The following is a 20,948-nucleotide window of genomic DNA, read 5'->3' on the forward strand; positions in this document are numbered from 1 at the left end:
TCCCGGTTTCGCGTTTCCGTGGACTTCCCACCTCCTTCCTGCGCTAGCCACCGGGGCTCCACCGCCCTGCCCCTCCTATCTCCCAGTTTACACTAAAGCCGGGTCCGACCTTCCCACCTCACTCCACACTCTCCTCTTTCATAAGGCCTAATTCCCAATGAAGATTCAGGAAAGGGGGATGTCAGTTCCAGTTCCACTTTCTTTTTATTTAAATAACCGAAGCAACAGCTGTGGCACAGCAAAGGGAAGCTGGGTTGGGGCGTGTGAGAGGTGGCAGCAGTGTGGCCTGATGGGGGGACTAGGTCACAGTGGACTCTCCACACGCCTGTCAGGTTCAGCAGTCATGGCCATTGGATTGGGAGCACTACGGAGGAGCCATCAGGTACTGATGTCTCTCCAAGTCCCAGAGACCTTAGGGACGGGAGCTAAGTCAGCTCCCTCAAGTGGCAGGGCGAGGGCATCCCAGTCAGGGGTCACGGGGCCCGGAAGGCATTTTCAGCAGCCCCAGCGGCTGCATTGGCAGCTGCGGTTCGCACTGCAGGGTTGGAGAAGACACCAGCAGCAAATTCTTGCTGGGCCTTCTGAAAGCTGGCACCTGTGCGGCGGTATAAGGAGTGGATCTGCAAGTAGAGGACAAAGACATTGCAGCACATTCCAGCCACTGGTTCCCCACCCCAGCCTAACAGCATCACTACCACTCAGCAGCCTGCTGCCCAGCATACACACTCACACACAGAAACACACACCCCAGAGGTCCATTAGCTGAGAACCACCCAGCAGCCTGACCTGTGCTGGTTGCTCCTGAATGTTCCACCCAGGCCCCTGGGGACCCATGATCTCACCCTCCCAGCCCCACCTTCAACACAGCCCTCACCCGTTTCAGCATGACAATTCCTAGCACAGCAATGCCAGTGAAGAGCAGGGCGACCAGCAGCATGAGCACGGCTACTGCTGTGTTGGCCTTCAGCACCACCAGAGCGGAGATCCAGCCACTGTAAGGAGGGGAAGGAGGTGCCAGTGAAGTGGGGCTCCTCAGCTTCTCCACTGGTTATGGCACCAACATCCCCTGTTCCTACCCTTCCCATCAGTAGTGGCTCCCCTGTCAATCTGGCAGTATTCCAAGCACCACAATCCCAAACTATATCTACTCTCTTCATAGTTTAATTCCAGTTTCTGAACCATTAGCCCTGAGCTCTCCAAGCTCTTCCAGGCACTCGTCTGGGGATTCTTCTTCCTCCTTTCAACTATGGTTCTGTGTCTCCTCCAGGAGGCCACCTCGGATTAGCCAAATGCAGCATTCTTCCCTTCAATCTACATGAGTCAAGAGTGCTGTCTGCGCTCTATCCTGGAAGTATGTCTTATATCCCATTAAACTAGTACCTCCCAAGGATTAAAACCACATTTCCTTTTTCTGAACAACTCCTATCTCAGCACCCAGTGCTGGCTTGGTCTAGAGGGAAAGGTGAGGGTGGATGACAGCCTCACAAACCTGAATCCCCAACCTGGGATACCAATGGCCTGGAGGACAAAGAGCACATCCTGGACGAAGAAAATGAAGAAGAAAACGAAGAAATTGAATGAACTGTCACTCCTACAAAGAGGAAAAAAATGGGGAGGGTGGGAGAAGAATTAGAACTGAAGGATGGGCAGATGTGGGGCCCATCCCAGGTCTCCATCATTCTCCCACCACTAACACACTTACCGGAAAGCCTTATACATGGGGCGGTACCAGCAGACAAAGGAGCAGGGCGTGAAAAGGAGGACCCAGAGGATAGAAAGCCCAAAGCCTGCGCCATTGTTGGTTTCCACACAGAAGCTGGCCAGGCAGGCGAGGAAGTTCAGGAGAAGAGCCAGCGTGCTGCCTAAGGGGCAGAGGGACAGGATGAGGAGTCCTTCTGGACTGCAATGAAGACTCCTTCTCATCTATGCTCACCCTGTAACTAATTCACCAAACATGGCAGAGCAAAGAAAGGAAGGCAACTGTGCCTTCATGGAATCCTTAACAGGGGAGATGGAGAAAGCAAATCTCAATAATGTGTGATCCCCTTGCAAAGACTTTTTTTTTTTTTTTTTTTTTTGAGACAGAGTCTCGCTCTGTTGTCCAGGCTGGAGTGCAGTGGCGCAATCTCAGCTTACCGCAAGCTCCGCCTCCCAGGTTCACGCCATTCTCCTGCCTCAGCCTCCCGAGTAGCTGGGATTATTAAACCCATCTCTATTAAAAATACAAAAAATTAGCTGGGCGCCCGCCACCACGCCCAGCTAATTTTTTGTATTTTTAATAGAGATGGGGTTTCACTGTGTTAACCAGGATGGTCTCAATCTCCTGATCTTGTGATCAGCCCACCTCGGCCTCCCAAAGTGCTGGGATTACAGGTGTGAGCCACCGCGCCCGGCCTTTTTTTTTTTTTTTGAGACGGAGTTTTGCTCTTGTTGCCCAGGCTGGAATGCAACGGCATGACCTCGGCTCACTGCAACATCCACTTCCCCGGTTCAAGTGATTCTCCTGCCTTAGCCTCCCGAGTAGCTAGGATTACAGGCATGCGCCACCACGCAAGGGTAATTTTGTATTTTTAGTAGACAGGGTTTCTCCATGTTGGTCAGGCTGGTCTCAAACTTCTGACCTCAGGTGATCCACCCACCTTGGCTTCCCAAAGTGCTGGGATTACAGGCGTGAACCACCATGCCCAGCCCAAAGACATCTAAAGAATTCAAAATATATTCATGCATAGGGACAATAAAAAGTGGGGAGAGGGCAGGAACATTTGCTAGCAGGCTGCTGAGTTCTAAATAGAGGTAAAGTGTTTGGTTCTTGGTGAGCGGACCCCAGAGCAGTTAAAGAGATCTACCTGTAACTTCCTCCAAAAGGCTTCTCACTACTCACACATCCAGAGGTAGTACATGGTAGATACAGTCTTCTGAAATTCTTGGGGGATCTCCATGGAGATGTCCTGGAAAAAGCAGGGCTGAACTGGACAAAAAGAAGGTAGAGGGGGCCAATTGTTCTGTCGAGCTGTAAGGCACAAGAAAAACAGAGGGACCCCAGAAGTAAGGCAGAGACCAACAAAGGAATCACTGGCCCTTCTCTCCATCCCTGGATCCTCTTTCTTTCTTTTTTTTTTTTTTTTGAGACAGGGTCTCACTGTGTTGTTCAGGCTGGAAGGTAGTGGTATGATCACGGTTCACTGTAGCCTCAACCTCCTGGGCTCAAACAACCCTCCCACCTCAGTTTCTTTTCTTTTTTTTTTTTTTTCCTGAGATGGAGTTTCGCTCTTGTTGCCCAGGCTGGAGTGCAGTGGCGTGATCTTGGCTCACTGCAACCTCTGCCTCCCGGGTTCAAGGGATTCTCCTGCCTCAGCCTCCCGAGTAGCTGGGATTATAGGCACGTGCCACCACGCCCAGCTAATTTTTGTATTTTTAGTAGAGACAGGGTTTCATCACATTGGCCAGGCTGGTCCTGAACTCCTGACCTCAGGTGATCCACCCGCCTCAGCCTCCCAAAGTCCTGGGATTACAGGCATGAGCCCCGGCACCTGGCCATCCACCTCAGCTTCTTGAAGAGCTAGGACTACAGACAGATACTATCACGCCCTGCTAATTTTTTTCTTTAATGTTTTGGAGACAGGATCTCACTATGTTGTCCAGGCTGGTCTCTAACTCCTGAGCTGAAGCAACCTGCCTGCCTCAGCCTCCCAAAGTGTTGGAATTACAGGCGTGAGGCACCACATCCAGCCCTGGATCCTCTCTTTTATCTCCAATTTGGGGTCCAAGGAGACAAGGGAGAGTGGAAAAACTAATACTGTTTATTATTATTTAAAACATCCAAGCACTGTGCCAAGCACTTCACATATATCTTGTTTAACCTTCACAACAACCCTGTCAAACAGATGCAAACATGGTTTTCATTTTATAAATAGGGAAACTGAGGCACTCAAGATTAAGTAACTTCCCTAAAAGCTCATGGTTAGTAAGCAGTATCTCCAAAATTCAAACTCAGCAGTCTGACTCCAGAGTCTAGTTTTTTTGTTTTGTTTTGTTTTTGAGATGGAGTCTCACTCTGTCAGCAGGCTGGAGTGCAGTGGTGCTATCCTGGCTCACTGCAACCTCCGCCTCCCGGGTTCAAGCGATTCTCCTGCCTCAGCCTCCCAAGTAGCTGGGACTACAGGTGTGCACCACCATGCCCAGCTATTTTTTTTTTTTTTTGTATTTTTAGTAGATACAGGGTTTCACCATGATGGCCAGGATGATCTTGATCTCTTGACCTCGTGATCCACCCACCTCAGCCTCCCAAAGTGCTGGGATTATAGGTGTGAGCCAGTGTGCCCGGCCGAGCCCAGGCTCTTAAGACCTGTTTTTGCCCCTCCCAAACTCTTAGATGCTCTTCCCCACTCTACTACTTACTAGCTGTGCCTCCCAGGGCAGCATGCTGCAGCTCTCGCTCCCTTCGGTCCAACTCCTCTGCCTTCCGGTTGAGCTCCTCCTGTTTCTTTAGCAGCTCAGCTGTAGCTGCTGCAGCTGAGGCCTGCCCAAGTGTGAGCAGACAGAGATGTGAGCCCTGGGCCCGAGGACTGGCCCTTCTCCCCAGCCCTCACCTGCACACCTCCGGTACCTGAGTGCTGTAGGAGCCATAGTTCTTAGGTTCTGTGGGGCTGAGCTTTCTCGAGGGCTGCAAGGAGGGAGCTGAGGGTGGAGGCAATGGGGCAGGGGCTGGAGCCTCATAGGCTGGTGGTGGCTGTTGAGGAAAAGACCTTAGTGATCATCTAGTCCCTCGTAACACAGGAATCTAGAGTCTGCTTGAATATCTTTAGACCCAGAACTCATGATGTAAGGAAGCAGCCTTTCCCCCATTTGTTAGGAAACTAGTTCTTCTGTTGAATTTCTGTCAGAGAACCCTATGATGACCTGTAGCAGCCTTATCATCCCTCATATCCACTTCCTTAGCAAGGACTCAAATCACTCGTCTACCACATCTCCCCATTTAACTGTTTTTTTTTTTTCCTTTTCTTCTGGGGATGGGGTGTGGGGGTCTCTCTCTGCCACCCATGCTGGAGTGCAGTGGTGCAATTATCACTCATCGAAGCCTCAAACTCCTGGGCTCAAGCAGTCCTTCCATCCCAGCCTCCCAAGTAGCAAGGACTACAGGCATGTGCCACTACACCTAACCAATTTTTTTTTTTTTTTTTTTGAGACGGAGTCTCGGTCTGTTGCCCAGGCTGGAGTGCAGTGGCGCGATCTCCGCTCACTGCAAGCTCCGCTGCCTCCCAGGTTCACGCCATTCTCCTGCCTGAGCCTCCCGAGAAACTAGGACTACAGGCGCCCGCCACCACACTCAGCTAATTCTTTTTTTGTATTTTTAGTAGAGACAGGGTTTCACCGTGTTTGCCAGGATGGTCTCGATCTCCTGACCTTGTGATCCGCCTGCCTCGGCCTCCCAAAGTGCTGGGATTACAGGCGTGAGCCACCGCACCCGGCCACCTAGCCAATTTTTAAAACAGTTCAAGAGATGGGGGTCTCGCCGTTGCCCAGGATGGTCTCCATCAAATTCCTGGGCTCAAGCAATCCTCCCACCTCAGCCTCCCAAGTGGGATTATAAGCTTGCACACCATGCTTGGCTCCCCCGCCCCCCCCCTTTTTTTTTTAAGTTTTAAGTACCATGAAAACCCCTTAAATTATTACAACTCACCATTTTCTAATCCAGTGGGACAAACAGGTGTAGTCCTCCTCATTCCTTGCTTTCAAACTGCACACCTAACCTAAACTCCAACCAGCCCCAACCTTTTTCTTCAAGAAAGCCTTCCCATACAGAACATTGGTTAAAGCCTTGCCAGCCTCCAGATGTTCCCAAGACTGACTTTTAGAGCTCAAACCATTTGGGTTGGTGGCCCTGGTGGCCCTAGAAGGATGAGACATCCCATGGCTGACTAGCCTCTCTCAGAGAACTAAGATCACAGTTCTTCTTCCTTCCTGTGCATGCAGAAAAGTCCCCTGTACCCAGGCTGACTTGTCTCACTGGCAAACCCTCCCCTTCCTTGAATTCCTGTGCTCTCCAGTAGCTCACCTCCCGGGTCTCAAAAGGGTTGTAGACGTCAAGAGTGGCATACTGCCGGCTGGGTCGGTGCTGGATCACAGCTGGGTCCTGAGGGCAGAGACCTGGGGCTCAGATGGCGTCCAGTGCCACTTAGGGGAATTCCCGGGGAGCATTCCCAAACTGCCTGTGGCTCCAAGTACTGCACCTTCGGGGTCACGCCGTCGTCCCAGGACTGGGACAACATTTACCTCGAATCCATCATCCAACACTGCCAGCACCAGCCCATTAAGGGGCAGGGCCCGCCCCCCCCGAGTGCTGACTGGTCTAGAGTCGCTGTCACCCCACGTGGCGGCTCTTCCCAGGATCAAATGTCACTAATGGGGATACAAGGTAGCCCGACCCTACAGAACCGGGAAGAATCAACCTGACTGCCCAAAAGAGGCCGACCGGCGCAAGTCACCTGAAAGGGGTTGTCAAGCTCGCTGGGCTCGGCGAACGGGTTTCCGCCGTCTCTGCTCTGAGCCATGTTTGCAACTGCGACCTCCGCGGCCCTCTTCCCTCCACGCCCCTGCCGCAGCAGTGGCGGTAGTGGTAGACCTCAGAGTCCACTTCACTCGCCTCAGTTCGCCTCGCTCCTCTGTGCACGGATTGGTTCCACCGACCGGAAAGGCCACAAGGATCCCCGCAGCAGCCGTGGGTTGCGCCTGCGTCTTGGCTAAAAGCTAAGACGGAAGTGCCCCCACGTGATCTCTCTAACCCAGTGCCCACAACCAAGTACCGCCCCTCTTCCATGTGACTTCCTTCCACTAACGAACTACACTTCCCAGCAGGCCTCGTGTAGGAATCCGGCCTTCCTAGTCTCTCGAAATGGACGACGGGAGCCTTCTGACCGGCCCTGCCAAACCCCTAGGAGTCAGGTTAAGAACGTTTTCAACCTGGGTTTCTGGCTCTACACTGGGGCACGGCCCAAAGACTCTAGGAGTCAGATCTTTCCCAACTCTCATGATTCCACATCCGAGAAGTGCCACCATATAACACTTCTCTATTCTAATCTGAAAGAAATGCCCCACCCATCGCTATCCTCCCCTATAAGGTGGACAGGGGAAATAAACTTGTAGCCTGGCTCTGCTTAATTTTGGAGGGTAAGAAGGACTCCCTTCATACCCAAAACTCAAGAAAGTTTGCCAATCGTTTCATCCCTCCACCCCAGCATTCCCAAACCTCCAACTCCACGGATGGGGGTCAAATGAAGCACGTTATTTTATTTCACAAAGACTGTACAAAATTCCTTATAAAACATTGGGTAGATGCCACCTGGTTACCTCACTCGGTCCCCATCCAACTCCGTATGAGGGGGCAGGTGAGGGTGGAAACTGTGTGGATGGAAGAGCATTATGTACAAGGCAGGGGTTGAAGTGATAGGTACAAGTTCTTTCATATTTACACTATTTCACATATTCACAGGTATACAGCCAGCCAGGAGGAAGGAGTGAACTCTGGCTCATTCTCTTGTATAAAAAAGCACCAGTGTCCTGGACTGGACACCCACTGCTATAAAAGATGCAGGGGGGCCCAGGGCCTGATCGTCACCGACTGATATCCCGACTGGAGTCCCACAACTTGTTGGGTGGCTCAGCCCGAAGGCGGGTGAAGAAAGGATGCTGAAGGGCTTCACCCAAGGTCAGCCGCTTAGCTGGTTCATACTCTAGCATGCTTTCAATCAGATCGAAGAGCTGGTGGTGTTCCTCTGCCTCTGAGGTCAGATACCGCTGGTGGAGGAGGGCAGGAAAAGGTGAGGCAGGATGCCTTATAAACCCTGCCTTCTTCAAGACCCTACCTTTCATTCTTGGAGAACCAAGGCTCTGCTTGCAACCAATTTGAAGGCTACCTAACCACGACCACACCAGGACCAACGTTTCTGATATTATAGCTCAACCTACCTTCCCACTAGCACAATTACTCCATAATCTTTGAAAGTTCTTTCTACTTGTATATCCTTGTCAACTTCATGAATCTTCTTTAGTTCCTCATTAAAATGTAAGCTCTTCAAAGGTAGTTTATTCTTTTCTGTCTGACCTAAAGAATCCAGGACATTGCTTTGATCTCTGGTTGTCTCAAGGTTAGGCTGTCTAACCTCCTTCCCTCCACAAAACCACTCCCTCTAATGTTTCCTCTGTTGACCAAAGATGTCTTCTTTCAGCTTTCCTCCCCTCCTTTCCTAACCCTCTGCTTGTGAAGAGCATTCCAGGGGCAAACCACCCTAAGAAGTGACTTCTGGATGGTGGGCACTATTTATCCCGAGCCTGGCTCACCCGCAGCGGTTTGCAGTTCTCACGAACATAGCGCCCAGCTGATGTGTTCTCATCCCAATCCAGGCGACCCCGGTAAAAATATTTCTGCTTTCTAGAGGGGAAGGGGAGGTTGAGGAATCAGAAGGTCACCCTTGTTACAATTCCCTTATTTCCCCATCTGAAAGTAACTGGGGGGACAGGAGGCATCAAAGAAAAAAGAAACTGATGTGAAATAGACCAATTCTGTGGAGAGAAAAGGAAAAGGGTTAACTAGTGCCCACTCAAGGTTCACCTTGTCTTTCGGATCATCCGGGAAGGGATAGGACCCAATATCCTTTCCATCATGGCTAGATGCTCTCTGTTGTCATGGGTCTGGGAAACAAAAACAGAACTGAGCATGGGACTGAAAAGGGCATGCTGAGGACCAGCTGCCAGGAAGATGGGCAATGTGGAGAACTGAGTAGGCAGGTCCTCAGCAGACAACAAAGCAACCAGGTAGAATGCCAGGTGGTCAAGTAAGATATCCCATCACTTACCTGGAAGAGGGTGAATCCCACATAGTACTCAAAGATGATGCAGCCTATACTCCATACATCACAAGGCTGTGACCAGCCCAACTCTGGGTGAGAATGGGAGGGAAAAGGTGTTATGAGGCTTAGGTGGCCCCACCCTCACCACATCATCTCACACACTTGGACAGCCTTGCCCTCCCTTACCAAGGATGACCTCTGGTGCTCGGTAATGGCGAGTGGAGACAATGGTGCTATGGTGCTCATGGTCAAAGGTGGCACTGCCAAAGTCTACCACCCGCACAGCTGTGCTCTTCACACTGCGCTCATCTCGCTTCTAGGAGCAGAGGAGGAAGAGGATGAACCTCTGCACCCAGACTGAGATTCCACCAGTATTCTCTACCGTGCTTCTGAGCCTTAAAAAAGCTACTGTGATCTCCTGCCTGGCCCCACAAGCCCTGGGAAATTTCCTGTTTTACAGCTTCCACCACATCCAGCATAATACTTTTAGAAGTAGGGGAGCAAAAGGATTAAGAAATGATTATAGAACAGCGTGCACATCTGTAAACATCTGAAGACTACACCCAAGTGCCGGATATAGTTATTCTGAAAACGTGTAACATGTAGCAAATGGGTTTTCCTGAAAAAAATGTAACATGTAGCAAAGGGGTTTCTCTGAAAATATATAACATGCAGCAAAGGGGTCAAGGGAGGGAGAGCTTCTTTAGGTCTGAGATCTCCATCATCTCCAGTTAGTCAAGGGAGCCAAGCTTTCCTACCTCACAGAAATATACATCTCAAAAAACAAGTCCAGGCCAGGCGCTGTGGCTCACACCTGTAATCCCAGCATTCTGGGAGCCCGAGATAGGTGGATCCTCTGAGGTTAGGGGTTCGAGACCAGCCTGGCCAACACGGCAAAACCCCATCTCTACTAAAAACACAAAAACTAGCCAGGCATGGTGGCGGGTGCCTGTAATCCCAGCTACTCCAGAGGCTGAGGCAGGAGAATCACTTAAACTTGGGAGGTAGAAGTTGCAGTGAGCCAAGATTATGCCAGTGCACATCAGCCTGGGCAACAGAGCGAGACTCCAATCTCAAATAAATAAATAAATCAGTCAGTCAGTCCAAACAGAACCTTAAAATTTTTCACTCTACTGGAAAGTTATCTGAAGTCCCCTGTACAAGTTATCTCCCAATTTAAGTCTTAAGAGATCTCTCCCTTTCAACCTATCTAGTTTTACCCACTTGGAACCAGACAGGGAGAAAATGTGGCAGGACAAAATAAAAAGGGAGAAAAGAAAGGGCTCGGCAGAAGGCAAAGTGGCCCAGCTGCCTACCCCCAGTAACCAAGGGCAGACCCTATCCATCTTACCTTCTCTAGGTTGTAGGTGAGCTCATAGTCTGAATTCACAAACAGAATATTTTCAGGCTTGAGGTCTGTATGTGTCAGCTTGTTATCATGGAGGACTGTAGGGGAGAAGGCCAGGTCAGGCTTGGTGCAGGTGGCCAGAGCTAACTGGTATCAGCTGACCCCAGGCCTGGTTACCTAGGGCAAAGCCAGTGAGGAGACAGGTCCAGAATCACAAGAGGGCTGCTTTCTGCTCTACGTCTAAATGGAATGCCTGGTCTAAGAAGCTCTGCTCTATCTACAATAAGATACATATGTATCTCAACTGATGTAAAAAAAAAAAAAAAAAAAAAAAAAGAGTTTGCTTTGAGTTATAGTGTGTATACACTTTGACATGTGTCTAGCTGGCATTATGTGAACTTAGTTCTGTGAAACTGTATTGTTTTGATGACTCCAGAGGAATAATGTATTTCTTTGAATTCCCCACCTTGCCCCTTAGCTGAACTACATACTCTGTGTTCACATCTGCTTTGCTTTGCATGAACATCTCATCCCAGACACATGTAAGCCTTTAACCTAAAGAGTGTATTTTTGTTTCTTTATATTTGCTGTCTGACTGATGCTTTCCCAAGAAGGGGAGGAAAGGAAAAGGGGAGGGTAATTAAGTGCTTTGATTCCAAAGGCTTTCTCTTCTAGCTGCTGCTAGGTTAGGTGTAGAGTAAGAGCAGTCAGTGACAATAAAGACATTAGTCAAGGAGCTAAGTCAGAAGACATTTCAAGATGACAGTAAAACAACTGCAGATAACAGAGAGCTGACTGTTTAGGGGCTTCACCAGTGCACAACCGACAGAGAGATCCAATGAAGGGAGGGGATGCTCGAGAGTCCATTTCAGCCCACCCCACTCACACTTGACAGCCTGGCACAGCTGGAAGGCCATGTGGCGCACTTGGTGGATGGGGTAGGGCAGGTAGTTGTTGTCTTTGAGGAAATCGAAGGTGCTAAGGCCCAGAAGCTCAAAGGAGATACACATGTGGCCATGGTAGTCAAACCAGTCAAACATCTGGACACAGAGGCTGAGAAGAGAGATGGGGGAAGGGGGGTTGTCTGATGAGCTCCCATCTGCCCATCAGCCCTCCAACAAGGAGGTACTTCATAGCTGTTGATTCCACAAACTTGTGTAAAACCATGCCAGTTAATACTAACACCAAAATTCAGTTCAGCTAGGGAATAGCCTCTGCAAGACCCAAGAAGAATGGTACTACTTGCCAAGTTTCAAAATATCTTCCTGCATCATTTTAAATAGTTCAAAAAACTATTTACTGAAGAGCTGTTGAGTGCCAAGTTCCAAACAGTACAGATCCTGGATCATCAAACTGTCCATCCTAAACCCCAACCCCAGCCCAACTCCTGATATTCATTCACCACCAGCTACCACTGGGCTCCTGTTTATACCTACTGGCCTCCTGTTTATACCTACTGGCCTCATATCTTGGCTTAATGTCCTTATTCTATTTTTGGACTGTGAATATATGTGAACAAAATATTACTGCATAAATGTCTGTGGCCTTATCAGCATAGTTCTACTTATAAAAGCTTAATTCGTTGTTCAATGAGGTTGATGCTCAGTCCTAGGGCTATGTCCAGTGTATATCTCTACAGAACCCATTCTAGGCTGGGGTCAAACTACAGAGCAATCTAACTTCCCTGAAAACAAGGGGAGTGGATTAAGGCATGTCATAGGCCCCCACATTCCTACTCTGATGTTCTACTACTCTAAGATGATGAACAAAAGATGAATGAATGAGAAGGTCTAGGATTCCTGTCTGCCTAAACCAGATCTAGAAGTCTCTCCTGTGTAGGGGTTGGGCCTCTCAGCCTCCCTACATACTTTCTTGCTTGCTTACTTCTTGTTGTCAGGGTCTTTCTCGTTTATTTTCTCCAGCACATTGATCTCAAGTCGAGCTGCTTCCTTGTACTTCTCCACATTCTTAATGATCTTCAGGGCAACTCGAGCCCCACCCCTGTAAGTTGGCAGGAGAGGCTTTTGCTGGGTTCTCAAGAATGTCTCAAAATGAACAGGGCTGTAGGGGGACTAAGAAATCCTACCTTAGGTTAATTAGCAAAATAGCCCCATATAACCCCCACCATCTCTTTATCCCCACATAGTAGGGAGGGACTGACAGTTACCTGCGATGGTCAACACATTGTACAACTCGGCCGAAGGTCCCCTCTCCTAAGGTGCTAACGATTTCATCTGAAATGAAAGAGAGCAGGGTCGGGGAGAGGGAGGGAGAGAAGGTGGGGAATGAGCTGAGTTGGAAGAAAAATGGGGACAGCAACCTGGGGTGGAGATGAAGGAAGGGGAACAGATACAGATGGTCACAGGGGAAGAAAACCCCTGCGTGATTCCCACCACCTTTAACCCAGGGGCCGTGAGAGCTGGGAGTGGACAACAGAGGTCAATTCTCAACAGCAACTCAAACCACCCAGATAAACAACACCACTGAGAAAAGGCAAGAGGCTGTGACTCAGGTTGGCTTGGGACGTTAGGATGGCTATGGGACCATTACAGGCTATAGGATTGTTACGATTTGGCTTGTACATCGCTCTTGTAGCCAGTCCCCGACGTGGTAGATGAGGTGGCCCTCAGCGTCGTCCTCTACACTCTTGGCTCTCCGGCTGCTGTGCTGCTGTCGGGGGGCAGGGGGGGTCGGAGCAAGCCAGGTGTCGGAGCGGGGGCCGGAGGGAGGCGGGGTGGGTGGTAGAGGGGTCACCGGTCACAGGCGCCCAGCCAGGGGGGACAGACGATGATGGGGGACAGTGGAAGGGAACACGTCAGATGCAGTAAGGTGGATCGGTGTGAGAAGAGAGAGCGGCGCATAATCCCAAGTCCCCAAACCCAAAACAGGAACAGGGAGAGGCGTGGGCAGAGCAGGGAAGTGGTGTTGTTGCCAATGTCACCCACAACCCCATGCTCTACACAATGCCCTTCTGGGCAGACACAGATCTCCCCTTGCCCCCACCCAAGCCCGCCTGCCAAGGGGGCTACAGAGCCCAGGGCTTGGGGGAAAAAGGCAGTTCACAAGCAAGGTCCCCATTAAAGAGTGGAGGCCGCTGGGGCGGAGAAGCTGCTCCCAACACAATAAGCCCAACATGCCAGGGAGAGCACTGGGGGTCACAAATGCTCCGTGCCCATCCATCTCCAAAGCAGATTCCAGGGCCCTTCAAGAGTCGGAGAGCTCCTAAGAGGGTAGGCAAACTCAGTGCCCACCTCAGTGTTCATGCCCCAATGTTCAGCTGAGAACAAGGATACTTCTCACTTACCAGAGTCCTAGAGGGCCTGCAGAAGAGTGGGGAGAGGAAGGGCCTGGGCTGGCACTCACCGAAGATGAGCGGCTAAATGTCCGGCTGCGTCTCCTCCGCCGTCTGTGCTTCCTCCGGCTGCTGCGCTGGCTGCGGTAACTGCTGTTCTCCCGCTGATATTCATAGGAATGCCGATAGTCTGTGTCATAGTAGGCATCTCCCCGATCCCGGCTATAATCGTTGCGTCTGTAGCTGCCACAGTATCGCCGGTCATACACCCTCCGGTCAGATGAACGATCATCATAACTGCTGTTGGATAACAAAAACCAATTAGGCGTATCTGTTCAGACCACATTCCCTACCATACCCTGTGACAAAGTCTTGCCTTAGTGAGGACAAAGAGTAATGCTAGAAAACTGTTCTCGGCCGGGCACGGTGGCTCAAGCCTGTAATCCCAGCACTTTGGGAGGCCCAGACGGGCGGATCACAAGGTTAGGAGATCGAGACCATCCTGGCTAACACAGTGAAACCCCGTCTCCACTAAAAAATACAAAAAACTAGCCAGGTGAGGTGGCGGGCGCCTGTAGTCCCAGCCACTCAGGAGGCTGAGGCAGGAGAATGGCGTAAACCCGGGAGGCGGAGCTTGCAGTGAGCCGAGATCGCGCCACTGCACTCCAGCCTGGGCGACAGAGCGAGACTCTGTCTCAAAAAAATAAAAAAAAAGAAAGAAAACTGTTCTCAGACACTTTGTTGAGTCACTGAGAGGACCAAGGGACCAGAGAAGTGAGGTAACAAGCGCATCTGCCATGTCACCAAAACCTCTAAAAAGGCATCTGCAGAACCACTCCCTACTGGGGCCTTTTTCCCACTGCAGTGATACAAAGAAACAAAGAGCCGTTTTTTTTTTTTTTTTTGAGACGGAGTCGCGCTTTGTCGCCCAGGCTGGAGTGCAGTGGCCGGATCTCAGCTCACTGCAAGCTTCGCCTCCCGGGTTCACGCCATTCTCCTGCCTCAGCGTCCCGAGTAGCTGGGACTACAGGCGCCCGCCACCTCGCCCGGCTAGTTTTTTGTATTTTTTAGTAGAGACGGGGTTTCACTGTGTTAGCCAGGATGGTCTCGATCTCCTGACCTCGTGATCTGCCCATCTCGGCTTCCCAAAGTGCTGGGATTACAGGCTTGAGCCACCGCGCCCGGCCAAGAGCCATTTTTTTTTCTCAAGCTTTCCTGACTGAAATCCACCCTTGCTCTAAACCATCCGTAACCCATTCTTTCCACTGAACATGCCACTAAAATATTAAAACTGGGCCAGGTGCAGTGGCTCACGCCTGTAATCCTAGCACTTTGGGAGGCCAGGCAGGTGAAGCACTTGAGGTCAGGAGCTCGAGGCCAACATGGTGAAATCCTGTCTCTACTAAAAATACAAAAAAAAAAAAAAAAAAAAAAAAAAAAAAAAAAAATTAGCCAGGAATGATGGCGCATGCCTGTAGTCCCAGCTACTTGGGAGGCTGAGGCACAAGAATCGCTTGAACCCGGGGCCGCAGAGGTAGAAGTGAGCTGAGATCTTGCCACTGCACTCCAGACTGGGCAACAGAGTGAAACTGTCTCAAAAATAAATAATATTTTAAAATTTAAAAAATAAAATAAAATATTAAAAACACAAAGATCTAACTTTGTATTATCTGTCAGCTTATTAGTTACCCGTAGCTCCCAGTCCTTTGCACATGCTTTCCCTCTGCCCAAAGACACTTCCCCCACCTGACTCTTACTTGTCCTCCAGACATAGATAGATGTCGCTTTCTCTGCAATGTATTCTCTGAATTACAGATCCTGCCCCACTCCAACCAAACGCACTGGGTACATCCTCAGTTCCTCATTATGTATTCTAACACTTAACACTGCAGCCCAAATGGCTTCTTTGGTTATCTATCCCGACACTACCTTCAGCCAACTATTTAATGCAACAGTTTTAGCATATAACTAGTATTTGTTGAACAAATAATGAGTGAGTGACCCTGTATTTGAGTATCTCTTCCTGAGGCCTCACCTTCGAGAACGGACATGGTAGCTGTCCTCTCGCCGGCGCCGTCGAGTCCGGTCACTACTACTTGACCAGGAGCGACTTCTTCGTCGCTTATGCTTTCGGCTTCGATAGTGTTCACGGTAACTCCCCCGGCTGCCTCGCTCTGAGGAATGGTACCTTCGAGGATGAGGCATCTGGAAGGGAAAGGAAAGTGGAAATAGGAAAGTTCCGAGTTTTCAGAAGTCTCCTCCAAGGACTGGCTGCTCCAAAGATGCTAAGCTGCTTTCCCTTCTTTTATTTCTGCCTCTTTTTACCACGAACAACTTCCTCAGTCTTCCTCTGTACTTACAATTCCTCCTTATTGGAGTATAGCCACCTACTAACTCTGGCTGAAACTCTAGAAAGCCCCCAAACCCATCCCTCATTACCCTCCACTCAGTTCAAGTGTTATTTTTTTCTTGAGACGGGGTCTTCCTGTGCGGCCAGGCTAGAGTGCAGTGGCACAATCTCAGCTCACTGCAACCTCCACTCCCGGGTTCAAGTGATTCTCCTGCCTCAGCTTCCTGTGTAGCTGGGATTACAGGCACATGCCACCACTCCTGGCTAATTTTTAAATTTTCAGTAGAGACGGGGTTTCACCATGTTGGCCAGGATGGTCTCAAACTCCCGACCTCAGCCTCCCAAAGTGCTGGGATTACAGGCGTGAGCCACCGCACCCAGCCAGTTCAAGTGTTCTATCCTTATTTTCTTCACACACAGCTCCATGAAGACTTTCAGGTCTAGGACAGAGTTAATTACAACGGGAAGTGTATGACGAAGATAGAGACTGCCACAGTGTATCCCCGGTCAGGATCTAAGATATAGATCTGTGCGATGCTGAGTTCCTCACAAGTCAATAAAGCTTTGGTTTACAGTTATGATACATGTCGTACACTCACTAAGACTACGTCTTATCTCCCCAAGTAGACTATCAGTGTCCTGAGGGTAGGAATCCAGTCTCCCAGGTTTCTACATATACCAGGTAAACGCCAAATACTATCAGTTCCAAGGATCTGGGTCGGGCCCTTTGAATTAATTTAATCATCTCTCACATCTTTGGCCAACTCTACCTTGAGAGGTTTTAATGTAGTAGGCCACAAAATACAGTCAGCATCCCATCTGGCCCCTCCACTCTTGTGCTTGAGATGTAGAGAATAACTGTTTTGTGTGTGTGTGTGTGTTTTTTTTTGAAACGGAGTTTTGCTCTTGTTGCTCAGGCTGGAGTGCAATGGCGCAATCTCGGCTCACCGCAACCTCCGCCTGCCGGGTTCAAGCGATTCTCCTGCCTCAGCCTTCCGAGTAGCTGGGATTACAGGCATACGCCACCATGCCCGGCTAATTTTGTATTTTTTAGTAGAGACAGGGTTTCTCCATGTTGGTCAGGCTGGTCTCGAACTCCCAATCTCAGGTGATCCGCCCGCCTTGGCCTCCCAGTGTGCTGGGATTACAGATGTGAGCCACCGCGCCTGGCCAGTAAGTGGTTTTTTATTAATATCAGCCCTACTTAGCTGACAGCTGGCCACCTTCCAGTTAATGGAATTGGAATGGGATGGTTCACAAATCCTTTTTTTCCTTTAAGGAAAAAAGAAAAAAATCACTGTCACAATCCAGGAAGATGAGAATAAGAAGGCAGAATAAAATGAAACAGGCCCAGGGACAGAAGTCTTGGTGGTGGTGCATGAGAATCGGGTATGCAAAAGGTTTAACGATTCCAATGTCTGACCACCATTCTGTATCACTTCTTTCCAACCTCCCCAAATTGAGGAGGGTGGTATTTGATGCATTCTTGGTGTAACTGGGGCCGGGAGCATACCAAGATGCAAGCACAAGATTTTCCCAGCACAGCCATCCGAATCAGCATAGCCACATAAATGCCATCTCACCACATACTACCATCAAACGGCCTCACAGCACTTTCCCCTCAAAGCATCACTAGCCTACCTTTCTAAAGTTTGAAATCTTTTGCTTTTTCCTTTCTTACTCAGAAAATCCAGAACTCCTACAGGCAAATTCTTCCTGCATGCTCCAAGTGACGCGGTGATGTATTCCTCCCCTCCAGCTTTGATTGGACCCCTGAGTCCAACTTTGATATTCCACTCCTTCACATCTCTGGAACCACTCCCATCCTTACTCTATCACCCCTTCTAGTCTGGCTCCGCCCAAGTTTCCTACAGGTCTTCTCAGTACATCTAATGCAGGCCGACCTCCTTTCCCCTCATCTCCCTACTTCGCCGCTTCGTAGGTCTCAACTCTCCTCCTCTCCAAATCTCGCCCCCGTCCCTTGCCCCCAATCCAAGCCTAACCCCGCCCGCCCCGCGGTCGCCATCTTTTCGCGCGGCCCCGCGGTCAGCCAACCCGCGCGCTCACCGTTCTGGCGGCGAGGCCCGTGCGCTTGTCCCACAGGAAGTCCGTGATGGCGGCGGCACTGCGGCCGGAGTCCCGGCACCCCCGCGGCGACGAAGTGCTGCTCCACACCCCCAACCCGGGACCCTGGGACCTCCCGCCCCGTTCCCGGGCTCCGCTTCAGTCCCTCCCGCCCCGGCTCCGTCCCCGCCCCTAAGATCTGCTTGGCGCCGCTCGCACCGCCCCCGCCCGGGGCCCGATCCCAGCTCGGTCTCCGGCTCTGGCCTCTCCGCTCCGCCGCCGCCGCCGTGAGCGAGCACGCACGCACGGACTCACGTCTTGCGTCGCTTCCCAGCTACCCCCTGGGCACCGCCCCCAGGACCGCGCGCGCCACCACGTGCTCACGTAGCTGGCAGGCGTCAGCCTGTCAGAGCCTCGGAGGTACTGGGGGCGGAAGTTCATAGGGGCGAGGAGGGTCCACAGGGACAAGCTGGAAGCCTTCCAGGCCCGCTATGCCCCGCCTCCTGTCCTTTCCCACTCCCTCTTCAATCTTTTACCCTTTGCATGGAGACGTGTGGCTTAGTTAGGTTTGGAGTTTAAAAGAAAGGATTGTCATTGTCAATACAGTGTCGCTGCTCTGCAAGCCCGACTCTAGTGAGGCTTGATGGTGAAGTCTCATTCTTCTGCATAGCCTGAAAATAACCATTTCTTAAAACACATCACCTACCTATCCCCAGAACAAAAGTCTGCCACCTTTTGTCATCAGCAAAAGTTATGCACGACTCGGGGTGGGGTGACAGCCATGGGGGAAAGGTTTGAGCAATGGAGGGTTAGAGAATCGGGTGCCGAAAAAGGGGACTCACTTGAGAACTGTATCCTAAAGTGGCTTACATAATGTGTGAGAAATATAAGTTTACTAGGGCTGGGCGCGGGGGCTCAAGTCTGTAATTCCAACACTTTGGGAAGCCGAGGCCGGCGGATCACGAGGTCAGAAGTTCGAGATTAGCCTGATCAACATGGTGAAACCCCATCTCTACTAAAAATACAAAAATCAGTCGGGCGTGGTGGCATGCGCTTGAAATCCCAGCTACTCAGGAGGCTGAGGCAGGAGAATCGCTTGAACCCGGGAGGCGGAGGTTGCAGTGAGCCAAGATCATGCCATTGCACTCCATCCTGGGTGACAGAGCGAGACTCTGTCTCAAACAAAACAAAACAAAACATATATATGTACACACACATATGTTTACTACAGGCGCGCATCACCACGCCCAGCTTTTTTTTTTTCTTGTAGAGATAGTGCCTCACTTTGTTACCCAGGCTGGTCTTGAACCCTTGAGCTCAAGCAATCCTCCCCCGTCGGCCTCCCAAAGTGCTGGGATTACAAGCATCAGGCACCGTGCCTGGCCAGTTTACTAAATCTTAAAAAAGAACAGGAAGGCTGGGTGAGGTGGCTCACGCCTGTAATACTAATACCAACACTTTGGGAGGCCAAGGTGGGTGGATCAATTGAGCACAGGAGTTCGAGACCAGCCTGGACAACAGGGCGAAACCCAGACTCTACAAAAAATACAAAAATTAGGCCAAGTGTTGTGGCTCATGCTTGTAATCCCAACACTTTTGGAGGCCCAGGCAGGTGAATCACTTGAGCACAGGAGTTCAAGACCAGCCTGGCCAACATGGTGAAACCCCGTCTCTACTAAAAATACAAAAATTAGCCAGGTGCGATGGCGGGTCCCTGTAATACCAGCTATTCTGGAAGCTGAGGCACGAGAATCGCTTGAATCCGGGAGGCGGAGGTTGCAGTGAGCCGAGATGGTGCCACTGCACTCCAGCCTGGGCAACAGAGTGAGACTGTGTCTAAAAAATAAATAAATAAATAAATAAATAAATAAATAAATAAATAAATAAATGAAAATAAAAATTAGCCAGTCATGGTGTCTCCCGCCTGTAGTCCCAGCTACTTGGGAGGCTGAGGCGGGAGGATCACCTGAGCCTGGGGAGGTCGAGGCTGTAGCGACCCGTGATTGTGCCACTGCACTCCGGCTTGGGTGACAGTGTGAGACTCTTTCTCAAAAAAAAAAAAATAAATAAATAAAAGAAAAGAAAAAAAGAAAATGAGAAGAAGTAGTTACTCTACAGAAGCAATTGAGAAGTGGTCAGAAAGGTAAATTGGAAGAGAAATAATATAATCTGAGAATAACTATATTAAAGTCAGGAAGCTGAGCAAAGTGGTTCACACCTGTAGTCCCAGTTACTCAGGAAACTGAGGTGGGAAGATTGCTTTGAGGCTGCAGTGGGTCATGATCGCACCACTGCACTCCAGCTTGAGCAACAGAGCTGACCTTGACTCTAGAATGAGTAAATAAATAAAGTCAGGAAATATTAGAGAGGAGCTGGATGAAGGATAGTCACATGGAGGTTAGATCAGATAACCAGACATAGTTTAGAGAAGTTCTCTGGAATAGAAGATGAAGGGCAATCAATGAAGAGTCGGGGAGAGAGAAGTAAAGATTTCACTTCCTCCTCCTGGAACATTTTCTTAGATTATTAATTCATTCAACAAGCATTTACTGAATGTCCACTATGTGTCCAGCATTGTGCCAGGTGCAAGGTTCCTGTTTCTCAGAGTTTCACAATCTAACAGGAGAGACAAACCTGTAAATAAATAATGAGACCACGCTCACGCCTGTGATCCTAGCACTTTGGGAAGCCAAGGCAGGAAGATCACTTGAGCTCAGGAGTTCAAAACCAGCTCGGGCAACATAGTGTGACCTCATCTCTTAAAATAATAATAATAATGGTATCCCTGTGACATGAGCTGCTCAAAACAGTGGTGCCCTGGCTGCTGTAAAAAAGCTCTAGAAGGCCGGGCGCGGTGGCTCACGCCTGTAATCCCAGCACTTTGGGAGGCCGAGGCGGGCGGATCACAAGGTCAGGAGATCGAGACCACGGTGAAACCCCGTCTCTACTAAAAATACAAAAAACTAGCCGGGCGAGGTTGTGGGCGCCTGTAGTCCCAGCTACTCGGGAGGCTGAGCCAGGAGAATGGCGGGAAACCGGGAGGCGGAG

General features: G+C 50.1%; 2 protein-coding genes across 6 annotated transcripts; both read right to left on the reverse strand.

Annotated features, from left to right (window-relative positions):
• Positions 1 to 181: 181 nt before the first annotated feature.
• Positions 182 to 6,746, reverse strand: SCAMP3 (secretory carrier membrane protein 3). Its single transcript, XM_050755071.1, has 9 exons — positions 6,486 to 6,746; positions 6,056 to 6,133; positions 4,607 to 4,729; positions 4,399 to 4,519; positions 2,882 to 3,010; positions 1,703 to 1,862; positions 1,490 to 1,591; positions 875 to 992; positions 182 to 620 (listed from the first exon to the last, which is right to left on the reverse strand). The coding sequence occupies exons 1-9, from the start codon at positions 6,549 to 6,551 to the stop codon at positions 474 to 476; spliced, it is 1,044 nt and encodes a 347-aa protein (XP_050611028.1). The 5' UTR covers positions 6,552 to 6,746; the 3' UTR covers positions 182 to 473.
• Positions 6,747 to 7,261: 515 nt separating this feature from the next.
• CLK2 (CDC like kinase 2) lies at positions 7,262 to 18,201 on the reverse strand. Of its 5 annotated transcripts, none has more exons than XM_050754431.1 (13): positions 17,904 to 18,038; positions 15,522 to 15,691; positions 13,558 to 13,786; positions 12,777 to 12,861; positions 12,362 to 12,428; positions 12,079 to 12,195; positions 11,081 to 11,247; positions 10,198 to 10,292; positions 9,033 to 9,162; positions 8,853 to 8,935; positions 8,609 to 8,688; positions 8,338 to 8,428; positions 7,262 to 7,794 (listed from the first exon to the last, which is right to left on the reverse strand). In XM_050754431.1, exons 2-13 carry the CDS (start codon positions 15,689 to 15,691, stop codon positions 7,612 to 7,614), a joined length of 1,497 nt encoding a protein of 498 aa, XP_050610388.1. In that variant the 5' UTR covers positions 17,904 to 18,038; the 3' UTR covers positions 7,262 to 7,611. The 5 variants fall into 5 exon arrangements, with proteins under 5 accessions (XP_050610388.1, XP_050610379.1, XP_050610359.1 ...); XM_050754422.1 differs by having other exon boundaries at positions 12,777 to 12,864; XM_050754402.1 differs by having other exon boundaries at positions 12,777 to 12,864; positions 13,558 to 13,783; positions 17,904 to 17,982.
• Positions 18,202 to 20,948: the final 2,747 nt, after the last annotated feature.

The sequence above is a fragment of the Macaca thibetana genome, chromosome 1, assembly GCF_024542745.1.
Source record: "Macaca thibetana thibetana isolate TM-01 chromosome 1, ASM2454274v1, whole genome shotgun sequence".
Classification (NCBI taxonomy): domain Eukaryota; kingdom Metazoa; phylum Chordata; class Mammalia; order Primates; family Cercopithecidae; genus Macaca; species Macaca thibetana.

Excerpts from the sequence above, each read along its gene's own strand:
- SCAMP3 (XM_050755071.1), bottom strand. The coding sequence starts at position 6,551 with ATGGCTCAGAGCAGAGACGGCGGAAACCCGTTCGCCGAGCCCAGCGAG. Across the intron at positions 6,134-6,485 it reads AGCTTGACAACCCCTTTCAG|GACCCAGCTGTGATCCAGCA; the intron begins GTGACTTGCGCC and ends CTCTGCCCTCAG. Across the intron at positions 1,592-1,702 it reads CCCATGTATAAGGCTTTCCG|GAGTGACAGTTCATTCAATT; the intron begins GTAAGTGTGTTA and ends TCCTCTTTGTAG.
- CLK2 (XM_050754422.1), bottom strand. The coding sequence starts at position 15,691 with ATGCCTCATCCTCGAAGGTACCATTCCTCAGAGCGAGGCAGCCGGGGG. Across the intron at positions 13,787-15,521 it reads TACCATGTCCGTTCTCGAAG|CAGTTATGATGATCGTTCAT; the intron begins GTGAGGCCTCAG and ends GTTATCCAACAG. Across the intron at positions 11,248-12,078 it reads AAAGACCCTGACAACAAGAA|CCTCTGTGTCCAGATGTTTG; the intron begins GTAAGCAAGCAA and ends CTCTCTTCTCAG.